Below are 14,413 nucleotides of genomic sequence, written 5' to 3'. Positions count from 1 at the left end.
GTGGTAGGTGATTGATGAAGAGTGTGAATAGATAGATAGGTTGTCATAGGAAAGGGCTGGGAAAAAGGGGATATCGAGGAGGGAGAGATATTTTAGTTCTACCTGAGGCTAATTTTAGGCATCTTTACCATTGATGGTAAGAAGCCCATGTGTTTCTTTTGAACAAGAAGTAGGAGGTGAGCGAAGGAGGAAGACAAAGTCCTCTTTTTGATTCGACAGGCGGAGTGAGGGGGCTACGTATACGTTCCCCCTAACAATGTTTCTAAAAATTCCATATATGCCTACTGTTTCTATTACCTGCTGGGTGTAAGAAACTAGCTACATCCTTTCTAGCTGTGAGAATCCGTAAGATTCTCACCGTCCTAGATGGTCATAGACTGATATAGGACGTAAATGGAAACCAAAAAGAAAAGGGTATCCTGCTTAACTAGCAGACACTTCGGAACGGGGAGAGCCCACACCCGTATTTCAGGATATGCCGTTGCCTGCCTCCTATCTCATCGATGATTCGGACTTCGAATTTGGTTAGAACTCTAGGAATGCGTTTTTTTTTCTGGCGGATTGATACATGATACATAATTTGAACAACGAGCCCACAGCATAGCACGCCCGAGGAAGCTAGGCACCCGGTTGAATCTCATGGTATTACCAACCAAACCAATGAGCTGGATGGACATCATTCTGCTCGTTTGTTGTTTGCCAACAACAAACTCATTACCGCAACCTCTGGCCAATACAATACCGGTGATAGCTAATCGATCAGGCTACCAGCAAAATTATCATCTATGCCGAGAGTGTAACTCCGACATCAACGACTCAGACTAGCGAGCCCTGCGATCCAAATAGCTGCGCAACTAATAACTGATGATGTGGTAGAAATAGATGGTTTGGAGGGAACCATGTCGAATTGGGTAAGATCAATGGTGACGTCAAGTAGATTGGATGAAGGAGGCTCTTGTATCAGCAGGCCTTAATTTATCGTGAGATTGCTACATGAGCTTTCATATGTTTTAGTGGTAGAGATAGATATTGATAGAGGAGCCCGGTATCTTCTTTGTACCTGCTGCGTTGTTTGCCCACGAAGTCCTTTAAAGCTTAGCTCTGATACATGATATACACTCCATCGGAAATTATTCGTCATTTATTCAATCTAAACACCTAGCTACAGCAAACATCGAAGTCCTCTCTCTCCAGGGATCCACCTCGATATAAGAGACATGAAAAAAATCTCACAGCCCTACAAAATCAATAGTGAGAAAATTCGCATCTGTTTCCGTGCGCTTCTTGACGTCTCCAGATTGCATCTCATTTACATCCCAAGCAGCCCATGTAAAACGACCGTGTAAAAATGCAGCTTCGGAACTGGCTGCCCAGACGGCGAAATGTCCGGGTAGATTATCTGTACGGGATTGTATTGTTAGTCACGGCCGGCTAAAAATTTTCATCCTGTCTTGCTAAATTATGAAAAAGTGCAGTTTGAGGAGTGGGAGAGTTATTTAAACCAGGAGCGGGGTTCTTACCATCGTCCCAAGAAAGCGTGGTTTCGTCAAGACCGGCATTTCTGCTCGTCTCAGAGAGGATCTGTCCGGGATGGAAACTGACGATTTGTAATTTCTTTCGGTCAATCTCACTAGCTATCTTTTGCAATAGGAGATGACCAGATGTTTTGCTGAGAGAATAGGTTGGCAGGGCCGCTGCAATTGATTTACTATGGATTGCGGCCGTAGAGATATAAACGAGATACTGGATGTTCTTGTAATTAGCCATTGTATTTTCTAGCAAGACAAATGTCGCATGTGGTGTAAAAATGGAAAATTGGAGTAAGGTCATACATACTTTTTGCCTGTCCTCGTGACCCTGTTGCTTATACAATTGCTCGGTGAATTGTAAGAGCGATCTCACATTCGTTTCATACTGCGACCAAATATTCTCAACGCCCGCATCTAATATCGATTCCTGGCCTCCGAACCTCGCTGCATTCAGCACGAGGACATCGACAAAAACGCCCTCAGCACGGAGGTCAGACCAGAGCGCTGCAGACTCGGCCACGTTTCCAACATCGCAGACTCGCGCTTCAAACTTTGTATTTTTGAACTCGTCTGACAACCTAGAAGCCGAATTGAGGACGACGTCTTTACGACGACCTAGGAGGATCACTTTGGAGGCAGAGGCTAAGGCATATGCCATAGCGATTGCAAATCCTATCCCAGCGGATGCACCAGTAATCAGGACTGTTCTCCCGGCTTGGGATAACTCAGGACGGAGAGGTGATATAGCGGCGTAGGAAGACTTGTGGTATGTCTTCACTATATCTGGAGCCTCCAAATCAAGTTTTTTAACCTGTTCGATATCACTCATGGTGAATATTTGAGGAATGAATGATCTGAAATGTGAATAATTGATGAGAAGACTGGTTGTAGATGAATGCTGGCTTTCGTCAAGGCGTCCACGGTCTTTATATGTGGAGGTTTCATGTGAATGTGACTTTGATTACATCTTATAGACCTTCAGGTGGGTTGCGAAAAGCTGCAGCTTGGAGAGATGGAGGGAAGCTGTGGGTATCTTTGCTGAAGTTAACGCACGTTGATTCGGAAGGTGGGTTTCACTGCGGAGTTGGACCGATTTTCCTCCACATTTTGTAACAAACTCCGCAAATTTGCCCCCTCGCTTCCGCCGCACTCCAAGCCCTGTGGACACAGCCCTAAGATGTGCTTGTTGCGATAGGACGTTCGGATCTCTTTGATGAAGAAGTCCGCAGGAGTGATGAGGTAGAGAAGTGCGGTGGAACGGACGTGGCATATCCTCCGCTAATTGTTGAACATTGAAAGTTAAACTGAAGTGAGCGTAGAAACGCCGCAAATCCGCACACGTCAGTAGAAACTCCGCAAATCCACACACGCCAGTAGACTCCAGGCGGCTGGGCACAGATGCAACTCAGAGTGACCCAAAGCGAGATACTCATTGTTTGCAGAGTCAACAGGTATAAAATGCGTTTTCTGCCACAAGTTACAAAATTCCAACCACGCTCTTCAGCTCCTCGCTTCAACCTAAACCATTCTCATAGGTGCGTAGCACAATTGTTACCGCAATGTTTTGTTAACAATGTATAGCAACACACGATGTCAGTCCCATCGCAAACTCTCAGCGAGTGGGTAACAGAGCTCAACAATACTCTATTCATTCAACCAAATGACGAAATCGCCCTCAAAGCCGTCCATGAGCAAGTTGATCCAAGCTTAGTAGTTAAGTACGCAACCCGAACTTCATAACATCTTGGCAAGCACATCTGACACAGACGCACTACCAGAATCAACCACAATATCTACACGTACGACCAATTTAAGTCAGGCCTTCAACACGTCCGTAGTTCTGGTACATTGATTCAAGATACCTTTTCTGTGATTCTCCAGTGGGAGAACCCGGAAAAGCAGGACGGCGTGGTGGCTGTTCTTAGCAAAAGCACGGTTAAGGAGAAGGCATCGGGCAAGGAGACTAAAAAGACCAATGTGATTCTTTGGGAGGTTAAGTGGATTGATGGAAAGAGGAAGCTTACAGGACAAACAGAGGTAGAGGTATAAGAACAAAATCAGGAAGGTTGCTATATGCAAAGGATGGTGATGCTTGTGGGATCAGATGAGTTAGCTCAGAGAGATAGGTATATCACGAATACTAAGCTTGATCGTTACTTGTATGCAAAGAGAATACTGCTAAGTCGCAGCATGCGGGGCCTTTTTGAGCCAAGATAGCAATTGAGCTTTGTTTTTGAGGCTGGACCAATCCTTGTCATGACCTTCCTGCCTGCCAGCTTCGTCAAAACCATATAATACATTCTTGAAGTTGTCAAAATGCTTAAAAATACTTTAAATAATTTATTATGTTTCTCAAAACTTTACAAACCGATTAATTAAAAAATTATTGTCACGTGGTTGTACAGGACCCTGCGCACGACAGTACCCCTGGCTTGCGGAGAATTGGCACGCTAGCGGATTTTCCACCGAACTCTAATCCCTCCTCCGCAACCTTATTCTATCTCTGCTATCGAGAATGCACGCCAATGCCGCAAACGATCTACATTGACCATTCGCTCTCGAATCTTGCATTTCTTCGCCCAAAATGATGAGCAGCCGAAATGTCAGGCACATCGCGCCACAAGTCGTGCCTCGAATGCATACAGACTAAACGAAAGTGCGACCGAACATGGCCGAGATGCCAGCGTTGCGTCGCGAGAGGCTCTGAATGCCAATATATCGGTCGAAATCGACATCAACCACAGCGAAGCCCTGATACCAACGTGGATCAATCTGTTCCTATCTCGGAGCGTTTGGGCGGACAGCCATCTAGTAACTGGGAGTTGGAGCAATATCACGCAGATCCAACGTCGTTGCTCACACCATGCTGGGATGGTGCTCTGTTCGAATTCCCTAACCATTTCAACCTTGCGAGTCATGATAACTTCATCTTCAATAGCATACAAGACGAAGTTGATCAACAGGCGTCGAGCAGTGCTGATCCAGGTATCGTACGAGCCATCACTCCGGATTCAAAACTCCAGGCTCGTGTGGAGTTCGTAGCAAAGCGACTAGCAACAATCCCAAGGACATTCGCACAGTACGGCCACACAATGTTCATCCACCGGATACAGTTCCAGCAGAGTTATTCCCCAGCTCTGCAGGATGCAATGAGCGCGTGCGCCTTGTATTGCATGAAGAGCGTGGCAAATCAAGCATTAGTAGTCGGAAATTTGGAACATAAATGTCAGCAGCTAATTGCAAGCACGGATGCGCTGCTCGCCTCCAAAACGGATCTTCTTGCGGCTCTACAAGCGCTCCTGCTTTACCAGATGATGAGACTCTTCGACGGCGACATTCGTCTCAGAGCCCATGCGGAAGCCGATGAACCGATTGCGATCCTATGGGCGAGCCAACTCAGCGCTCTGACGTACAATGCAGCAGACACTACATTGGCTGCGCCAGATTCGACAGACACGAGTGTTGTGACAATAGGCCGCAAGTCGGACTGGCAGTCCTGGCTCCTTGACGAAAGCATCCGACGTACCGTTATAACCACATTCATGCTGAAGGGTGTATACAGTTTTTTGAAACTTGGCTACGACAGCCCCACGGATCTGCATATATGCTTCACTGCACAAGCAGCGCTTTGGAACGCGCAGTCCGCAATCGGTTGGCGTAGGGCTCAAGAAGAGACGGAGCGACTCGAGATATGGGTTACGCGTTGGGACGAGGCGATTGCAAAGGCGAAACCAATGGATCTGGAGGAGCTTGGTGTATTAATTATGACGATGTTATGGGGACCTGAGGCGACGCGGACATGGTTGGGAGAAGATGTTACTCTGAAATATGGGTTGGAGATGGCTTAGAACGATGTGGTACTCCACTCCACACCATTAGATGTAATATAGGGGGCCCTCCGTATTTGGCCTGGATGTTTTCTGAAAGGAAATCCAATAGAGGTAAATAGATATATTGCTAATGCTTTATTAGTACATTATTTAAAAAAAAAATAACTATAGAATTTTTTGGGGGGAAGGTGGGAATAGCTTTAAATCAGTAAAATGATAAATGATTAGAAAACCAGTTTTGCGAATGCGGATAAAGAATAAATCGGCGCTCTCGGAAATAAGCTTCCCCTACCCAAGCGATGTGGACGCTGAGTAGTAGGAGCCAAAAACGACTCCCAGCTTCCTCTTGCTGAGTTCGGTGTTCATTAAAGTAACTCAAAGTGTACCGGAATGAAAAAAAAAATAATCGACGGCGACATCAAATGTATCTCCAGACGACGATGCTCCAATAAAGTATTTGATTAAAAGTTTCCAGAACTCTTATAATGACCTTTAATCTTTATATTATATTTACATTCATATCTATGTTTATACTAATACTACATATACTAATACATTTGCCCAACTCCTCTAAACCAATAAAAAAATCATCACGTAATAAATTGGGTAATTGAAAAATCATGCTTCATTATCGAGTCATAATACCCAAATTCCTTTCTTCTAATCAAGAATACCATTTATTCAATCCAGAATAATACGCGCCTATTTTCATCCGTCCCATGATCATCATCATTAATTAATTCTTATAAATCTGCTTGCCAGCGGCAGTAGATCTAGGATGTTTATTCTCTAGAAAGAATGTCTAATGATCATGCTCAGCTGCAATGACATAGCGACCTAGTGCTAAACTTCCAAGAAATGTACCACCTAAGACAGAGAGGAAATATCCGAGATTCATGGTCATGACGGCGAGCATACTATATACTGATTAGTTATTGTTCACATCAAAACAAATTGAAAAAAAAAGAAAGAACAAAAAACTCACAGTAAATATCCAACCCCAGCAATAATAGTATCCATAACCGCCCTCACAGGATCAACACTTAATCTCCACGGTCTAATCCCCATGGATCTTGTCTTAACCACTACCACATTCTCCTCAACCCCATTCTCACTCAGTACCATATTCTTCGAATCACTATCCAACGAGATGCGCTCGGATTTTGGACCTTTTCCGGCAACAGTCACATAACGACGATTGGTTTCTGCGGCTAGCCATGCGCTTTCTTTCCAGGCTTTAACGGCGAGGAGACCGCGGAATAGTGTGGCGAGTATGATGAGAAATATACAGGTTCCTGCGTATCCGGCATCCGTGCTGGGTGTCCACATGTTGGAGTAGAGGGCCGTGGTTTTGGAGATGAAGAATGTCATTGACATCATAGACATGTCCATTGTGGTGGTGCTGGTGCTGTTACTCATGCCCATGCCCATATCCATGTCTGAGTGTGACATATCCATTTTTGCGGAGGGATTGGTATGACGGGGGTTGATATTGAGAGGATAGAGGTAGATGGATATGTATAGTGATGTTGGATTCGTAAGATGATGAACCGCCGGCGGATCGTAGGATGTATGATTGGGTATTATTGAATTATTGTTATGTTGTTATGTTGTATGAGTTGATTGATAGATGTTGTCGAAAAAGAGGACAAGATACTTCTTTAATACGATCCAGGTAAGGACGATGAGAAGTTATGAGGTAGATATTTGCATGGAAGTGGATCTGAGGTAGTTGGAGGGGTATGTTTCTAGATCTCTTTGCATGGGAATCCGGGGGAGAAAGGTATGAGGCTCTGGGGAGTACGAATTCGGAACTGGTGGCTGCGTTGCGAGGGTTTCAGTGTTACCCGTGGATATGGATATCTTAGATCGGATGAGATGAAGATGAAGCAATTATTGCTTTTGATGAGTGAGGCTGTCAAGGTTGGGTTTGATGAGTTTGATATTGGGTTTCTGACTGATTGTCTGTCTGGGTGGAAGACTTGTGGTGAATATTCATGAGTGTCAAATAATCATTGAGCATGTAACCTTATTGAAGACATCAAGGTAATAGTATTGTCCAGGAAGAACTACGCCCCGCAATTGAGAAGATTTCATATTCCCTCTTCATCTTGCCCTGTTCTTTTCCCCTACCACGCACTCTTCCTGCTCTATCTTGCTCAAATCATTATTCATGCTTGTTTGGAAGGTGGTGTTGGAAAACGTGCCAAGGTGGATAAAATAAAGCGCTCAAACACGCTCAGACTAACGATATCCAGTTAAAAGGTTACCAAAACTCACTCGAGTCATTGCTGCTTTTACCAATTTTTGTATTTATTCTTATCTTATCTTTACAAAATTATAGGATTGTCTTAGCGATGTTTGTTTTTGGTCGGTAAAGAAATCGAAAAGCAGCATGGGGAAATGTGCTCAAGATCTGCGTGGACAAGTGGTTTGGCGTTTGCTTCTCCACTTATACCGCCATTATGGTGCGAACCGTGATTCTTCGCATTGTACCACCAGAAGAGGATGGCAGCCCGAGGTTGTATGTATGACAGGAAGGCTGCTAGGTTGATTTTGTTATTCTACCTGTCGTTATGTGCACAACAGAATTTCCATCATTGATTCTTTGTTTGATTGGAAATCACCATCGCCCATTCTGGACCTCGACGCTTTGTTGCTTAAAAGACAGCTCCATCAGGAGCCAAAGTTTCTGGGATCTGATCCTGATACAGGAAAAACAATACTTGGTCTGATCTACTCATCATCTACCCATTGACATGAAGACATGCGACCTCACTCAACAGGTCATATCTGAGTAAGGAGGATATATTGATTGTGAAGCTCTGTCCTACACTAGATGAATGTGTCTAAAGTCATACTCTGTCAAACCTCAAATATCACCATCGGACAACGATATTATCAATCACGAGTCGGAAATATGGATACAAATTAAGTATAATTTCTCCAACCCAAAGCTCACCAACACAAACTTCAAAAATATCTAAAGCTCGTCCTGGATGGTACCATTAAGGATAATATCCTGCCATGGAAAGACATTCAATACCTGCCATTCCTTCAACACTGTTCCAAAATTGCCAATCCTTAGGAGTACTCATGGCATTCCCTCGATCAATCTTCTCCTGATATTCTTCTCTACTCTTCAATGCATAATGATGCAGTGCTATTCGATTCTTCGTCGGTGGTCTTCGTTGTAAAGGTGCCTCAACCCCATTTTCATCAACAATTATTGCCCCGTCTTTATTCTGGACTTGATGGACAGTGTCTGTACCAGTATACATAGAAACTTTGGATATGGTTTTGCCTAATATATTATGTCCTTCCCCATCCCATATACAATCAATGTAGGCTTTGCGGACAGATTTGGCTCTGCTTAAAAGGCCGGCAGAAGAATGCGTCATCCATGAAACATACACCGCGCCAACGTGTTCGTCTTCCTCGAATGACTCTAGGAACTGAACAAAATTTTCGTTTCCTGTCATCTCCAGATATTCGTCGGCGTCGATGAAAGCCATCCAAGTGTGGTTACTTCCGTATTTATCGACACAGATATTGTAGACGTGTTCTTGCATGTAGAAAGTATGTTCTGACTTGTTGAAGTATTGGAAAGTTACATGCTCTCGTGGTATCCCCAAATCTTCCATCTCCGATAGAGGCGGATCAGAACCATCATCCATGATGTAGAATCTTTTTATCCCGAGATGATAATAGTGGTGAATGAACCATTCGGGTAAATCTTGTTGCTGATCTTTAACTGCCACACACACAGAAACATATTCGTCATCTCGAGTGTCTTGCTTAGATCCGAGAAATGGTTTCTTGAACTTATGGCCGGGCATCGCGGTTTCTAAACTCGCATTCTCCGAGGTGTTCGAGTCTTTTGAATCAGATGTTTCCGTTCCACCAAAAACTCCAAGCATGGCCTTGAACTCTTCGAAAGTTCCTGCGGGACTTCCATGCTTCGCAGGTGCCGGACTCGGAATCATGTCGGTCACTTCATCGCCCTTGGATGCCTCTGCTTCAGGCTCATCTCTAGGCTTAACATCAACCAACATATAATGAATCATAACCAGAGCGGAGACGAATAGAAAGATAAATTTCCATGGTAAGCCATGTGTTCCCGATAAGAAATTGAAGAACATCTTCAAGAGATGATGAAGCCAAGTGGTGATTTTCTGCAGATGGAAGAGCTTGAAATGGTTTATCTGGTCCGTATTCCTAAACTTTTTGCTTTTCTTCTGTTGTCTCAGTTTGTTATGCAGGGGGGATTTATTGAGGAATTGGAATTGTGGTGGCATTTTTTTCTTCTTTTTCGATTCATCAGGTTTCTTAGAATAGCTCGCTTGAGAGTTGCTTTTTCCTCTTAGTTTTGGGATTGTTTCTTGCTATCAATTTTTAACTTTAATTCAAAAAATTTGCCCAAGATGTTGTGAGTTTCTCACTTTGAAGGGACTCTTCATAATAGTCCTGTGACTGAAGCGTTAATGGATTTGATATCTGTGACTTGACTGTAATTAATTATCATTATGCTAGACACTGCAGTTTTGCATTAAAACATGTAAGATTCTACATTCGAAGTTATATTTTAACGAACCGCTCGTACCTCTTCGTGTCGAAATTTTCCATCAGGATCAAACATGTTCGTCCTAGGAATCTAGCACTCACTCTTCTTGGTGCGATAAAGTTTGGTACATCTTATTAAAATCTAACATTGAATCATTCTCACAAAATCTCAATTTATAGACAGGATGGACCATTGAAATAGAGCTTGGAGTGTAGTAGAATTATTCACGAGTGCGCTGCCATAATGAGATGCGTGTCTGTAGTATATGTGCGTCGACATGGAATTGGTAGAAAATGGTGAAGACGAAGTATGAGTTGAGATTTTGAAGGTTTGAGTTCTTATCGTCCCAGTGGATGCCGAAATTCATGAGATGCTTCTCTAGTTACTAAAAATAGGTGTTAATGCGATTTCGTGTTGTGTTTTGAGTTTGTAAGGAGTACATCCAGGGATATGGTGACTGAGGTTGCATGGTGGTAAGAGACACGCGATATGAATTTTCGGACCCTTGAGTGACATATCGTTAAATTTGGTAAGATCTTGAAATAGTTGAAGGATTTGTTTTTAAATTGTTGATCTAGATTAACTCAATAATCGAATTATTTTCTATGTTAAGTCGATGATTTGACGGCGGTCCTGAGGATTGGGTGTTCTGGTGGTATTTACAGGGTCTAAAGGGAGTGGTACTTTGATATTGATACATGCGGTTTTGACTTGGTGGTTTGTTTTATTTGGTATTGGGCATGTATGCATGAGTATGCTGGAATTTTCTGTTTCGAGGATACGGCGAGGAGAAATAAGGAGTATGAGAGTGAGAGAATGTGAGAGAAGTGTTGGGGAGATGATTTGAGATGGCTAGTATGTGTGGGAGGAAATCTTTTGGGAGGGTTTCCGAGGAGGAAGTGGGTTAGGGTGAGAGTATTTAGAGAAGATTGCAGTGATGTGGGATACTTTGTTTAAAAAAGGAAGAATGCACCAGCTGATGCGTTTTCGGTTTGTGAGAGAGCTCCTGGTGAATTTAGACATTATAGGATTATGTGGATGTCTGGTTTATTTTGGCAGTTGGAGGTAGATTTTGATTTATTGAGGAGATTTTTATACTCGTGTATATGTCGTGGTTCATATCCGAAAGAGTTTGAGGGTTGGAAATCGAGTGTTCTAGAGCTGGTGAGTAATTATATCACCTTCCCTTAACCCTGCTCTCTTCATGGAGTGGGAGAGTGCTTACGCGCATTGAGGCATATGGACATACTCACATAACACAAATAGTCGTTAGTTCTTCAAAAAAGAACTTCCAAGCACCGGTAATAACATCTTCGGTTTGTGTATTTTCGTATGAATACTTATAGGCATACGAATTATCTCTCCTTTCATCATTTTATACTTTGATTCCACAAGTTTTAAGTTCTTAACGATTTTCAGTTTTCACCGTATGGATTTTCACTACTCTTTACTTGATACCCTCCCTATACTATATACTACGCTCATCACTCGTCACTCATCGCTCATCGCCTACAAAAGCTCCTAATCTCCATCCTTCTAATATTAGTAATCGTTCTTTGCACTATCCGAAAGATAACCAGTCCCATTATATACACAGAGAGACCGAATACCGTACAGACATAGAAATATAATAATACAGTATCTTCAGATTGCGGCATGGTCGGGTTGAGCACGGGAAATTTGGTCCGGCTTTGTTCATGTTCATAAGTTCATAATTTGGCTTTGGAGATATGTCGTCTGTTAAGGATAGAGGTAGAAAATCATTGGCTTGAGAGGTTGGGGAAGCATTATTGAGGCGTGCAGAGTACAGGATGGTGAGATTTATGTACGCAATTTTAGAATAAGATACTGGAATTAGTTTTTAATCTTCAAAATTTTGGTGTGACGCTACTTAGGCTTCGAAGACTACGGTTTACTGGCGCTTGATTGGATTTTAGAGAATGATGATGGCTGATGAGAAACAGCCGTTTTGTGTTACTAGATTTCGCACATGTAACTTGGCCCGCGAATATATAACGAATTTTTCATATCATATAGCTCTTTTGTGCAGCTTTTCTGGATTTTGGTAATTAGCATCCACGCTATATTGGAAATTTCTACATATAACAAAAACACACATAACCTCCGTCAACAAAATACAATAGGTATCCAATTTATGCCAGCTAGACGGGTCAGATTGTATTTAAGAAATAGATAAGAGTTCGCATGCCAACATAAACTGCAAAATACCGCTACGAACAATTTGAGTAATGAAATCTCATGGGGAGTTTTCCTGGCTTGCTCGCAGGCTTGGGATTTGTTCTCTGGGGTTTGGTGTTGTATTTTGGGAGGATAAAGTGGGACGTTTACAGTTTTAGTTGCAGTGAGGGTGGAAATTTAGGTGATTTGAGGGAGATAATATCTTTGGATTTGGAAAATTCGATTTTGTATGGTTCTTCACGTTGATTGATTCTAGTCCCACGAGCAAGGCTACGGAGTAGTATATTTTTGGTAATTTATTCTTGGGGTTTGCTTTGGTGTTGGTCGTTTGATGCCTTCGATTCGGGATCGAGGAAGGAAACGAGGAAGGAAACGAGGAAGGAAACGAGGAAGTCACGACATGAGTGGTAAGCTAGCCAAGAGCAGTAATGCGTAATGGGGGTGAAGTTAAACTTTCATACAATATACACGACCATACGCTCCTGTATTCGAAATAGTCTTGATCTAACCTTCCCCTCATGAAACCTTGGAGCGCAGTGAAATCTGGAATATGATTTAGAGAGTGCCATCGAGTACTTTACCGTGACAATTTGTAGATACAGAACGTAGTGTTCATTATATGTCTTTCCTGAAAAAAAAAAAAAAAGGATATGAACGCTTCGTAACGATTATTTTCTAAGATTCTCTCTCTATCAACTTTAGACTAAATTTCCGAGTTTGTTACAGAAGTTCTATATATATGCCCTGCCCACCCACCTCAAGGGCCGAGGTTACAGAGCAAGCCCGATCTGACTCTCACTCACATATCTAAGCTCGAGCTCCATAATTCTTGTTTCCTCGGCTGCCTTCACTACTTTCCCTTCTCTCATAGCCAGCCTCAATGGCCTGTCTGTACCCGTCTTCGCCGAATTTTCAACGCAATTCATATACACTCCTCCATCCAAAACTTCACTATTGTCTTCCCCACTTTCCCTCAACAGCATACTCCATCCCCATGCTCCCGTTGCAACACAAGATACCCCAAAAGCAGTCCATATCAATACCAACAATCCTGTTCCACAATACCCCACAATCCCAACATCTTTACCATACTCATTTATAGTCGTAACCGCCTGGTGTTGTAGTGTCATTGTGATGCTATTTCCAATCAAGAGAAGGGTAGTTGTTAACTATTTCCTTGGTTAGTGTTTGTTTCGTGGTACAAGAATGCAGTGCAACGTGGATTCTGACTCAAGATTGGTGGCGCAAGCGATGGAAAAGGAGAAAGCAAAATACATACGATAGAAAAAATTCCCAGGAACCAAACAACATCCATGCCTAGAAATGATATAAAAGCTAAGACTAGCACAATAATCTCTAAGCAAATTGTAGTGGTATAGATGATGAATGCGGCATGTAGCTCTGCATGATATGATTTTCTGAACTCATTCTGAATTTCGCCGAGTTGATGCGCAAAGTTATTAGCAGGAAGTTGTAGTTGCACCGAAGAGTTGGGATTGAAGAGTTGGAGATGGATAATATTGGCGGGAAGAAATTTGACTTAATGATATTAATGATCTTATTTCCTAAAATGTGTCTTTGAATGTAACATACCATTAGATGAAGGAGCTGAGCAGCTCACGTTCTTTAGCTGAGGACTTATGTTACGCGTGAATACGTAATCCCCTTCGCAATGTGTTTGAAAATATAGATTTAACACGTCGGTAATAGGTATTTTGTAGTTGCTGCTTTGAAAGATATTGGCTTTCAATTGGGTGGTATCAAGGGAGATGATAGGAAAGTCGAGTAAAAATTTTGGCTGTTGACCTACGTTGATGAATATCACCGTTAGTAAAAGTATGAAGATTGTTAGTGCTGCTGATAAAACGATATGTTTTGAAGCCATATTGATCTTCCTGATATCCAGAATAATTGGAGACGCAAGGAAGTTGGATATTGATAGACAGATAATATTGTATATTGAGGAGTCGAAGAACGAAAGGAGATGGAAGTAGAAAGATGCTCTTTTCATGATTCACTTATTCCTTTGAGTGTGAATGTGATATTAAAGTCACGAGTACTGACAGTAGCCGCCTTGAACTAGAATATATATATAAAGCGGGAATTTATCACCACCGGAGGCAAAAGTTGAGCAAAAGCTCGTTGGATGTCGAGGTAGTATGGGAGCAAATCTTGGAGAAATGGAAGCTGCTACAAAAGCAATAGATTATACATATATTACTTCTGCATCTTTCACAGTTTAGCCATATAAACCTGTGAAATGATACATTCTCCTAGTAGATAACGTATGC

General features: G+C 42.4%; 7 protein-coding genes across 7 annotated transcripts; 3 read left to right on the top strand and 4 right to left on the bottom strand.

Moving 5' to 3' along the window:
• Positions 1 to 1,229: 1,229 nt before the first annotated feature.
• Positions 1,230 to 2,358, bottom strand: SS1G_05581 (hypothetical protein; the record flags this gene model as incomplete). Its single annotated transcript, XM_001594101.1, has 3 exons — positions 1,230 to 1,399; positions 1,521 to 1,743; positions 1,837 to 2,358. 3 exons carry the CDS (start codon positions 2,356 to 2,358, stop codon positions 1,230 to 1,232), a joined length of 915 nt encoding a protein of 304 aa, XP_001594151.1.
• A 761-nt stretch (positions 2,359 to 3,119) lies between these two features.
• Positions 3,120 to 3,578, top strand: SS1G_05580 (predicted protein; the record flags this gene model as incomplete). Its single annotated transcript, XM_001594100.1, has 2 exons — positions 3,120 to 3,247; positions 3,308 to 3,578. 2 exons carry the CDS (start codon positions 3,120 to 3,122, stop codon positions 3,576 to 3,578), a joined length of 399 nt encoding a protein of 132 aa, XP_001594150.1.
• A 551-nt stretch (positions 3,579 to 4,129) lies between these two features.
• On the top strand, positions 4,130 to 5,377 carry SS1G_05579 (hypothetical protein; the record flags this gene model as incomplete). Its single annotated transcript, XM_001594099.1, has 1 exon — positions 4,130 to 5,377. The coding sequence occupies one exon, from the start codon at positions 4,130 to 4,132 to the stop codon at positions 5,375 to 5,377; it is 1,248 nt and encodes a 415-aa protein (XP_001594149.1).
• Positions 5,378 to 6,161: 784 nt separating this feature from the next.
• SS1G_05578 (hypothetical protein) lies at positions 6,162 to 6,817 on the bottom strand (the record flags this gene model as incomplete). The annotated part of the gene is made up of 2 exons (XM_001594098.1): positions 6,162 to 6,276; positions 6,345 to 6,817. 2 exons carry the CDS (start codon positions 6,815 to 6,817, stop codon positions 6,162 to 6,164), a joined length of 588 nt encoding a protein of 195 aa, XP_001594148.1.
• A 327-nt stretch (positions 6,818 to 7,144) lies between these two features.
• Positions 7,145 to 7,360, top strand: SS1G_05577 (predicted protein; the record flags this gene model as incomplete). The annotated part of the gene is made up of 1 exon (XM_001594097.1): positions 7,145 to 7,360. The coding sequence occupies one exon, from the start codon at positions 7,145 to 7,147 to the stop codon at positions 7,358 to 7,360; it is 216 nt and encodes a 71-aa protein (XP_001594147.1).
• Positions 7,361 to 8,367: 1,007 nt separating this feature from the next.
• On the bottom strand, positions 8,368 to 9,414 carry SS1G_05576 (hypothetical protein; the record flags this gene model as incomplete). Its single annotated transcript, XM_001594096.1, has 1 exon — positions 8,368 to 9,414. One exon carries the CDS (start codon positions 9,412 to 9,414, stop codon positions 8,368 to 8,370), a length of 1,047 nt encoding a protein of 348 aa, XP_001594146.1.
• A 3,478-nt stretch (positions 9,415 to 12,892) lies between these two features.
• SS1G_05575 (predicted protein) lies at positions 12,893 to 13,252 on the bottom strand (the record flags this gene model as incomplete). Its single annotated transcript, XM_001594095.1, has 1 exon — positions 12,893 to 13,252. The coding sequence occupies one exon, from the start codon at positions 13,250 to 13,252 to the stop codon at positions 12,893 to 12,895; it is 360 nt and encodes a 119-aa protein (XP_001594145.1).
• Between the last annotated feature and the right edge of the window lie 1,161 nt (positions 13,253 to 14,413).

Source organism: Sclerotinia sclerotiorum, genomic scaffold (genome assembly GCF_000146945.2).
Source record: "Sclerotinia sclerotiorum 1980 UF-70 scaffold_6 genomic scaffold, whole genome shotgun sequence".
Lineage (NCBI taxonomy): Eukaryota > Fungi > Ascomycota > Leotiomycetes > Helotiales > Sclerotiniaceae > Sclerotinia > Sclerotinia sclerotiorum.
This window is presented reverse-complemented; position numbering and strand designations above follow the sequence as displayed.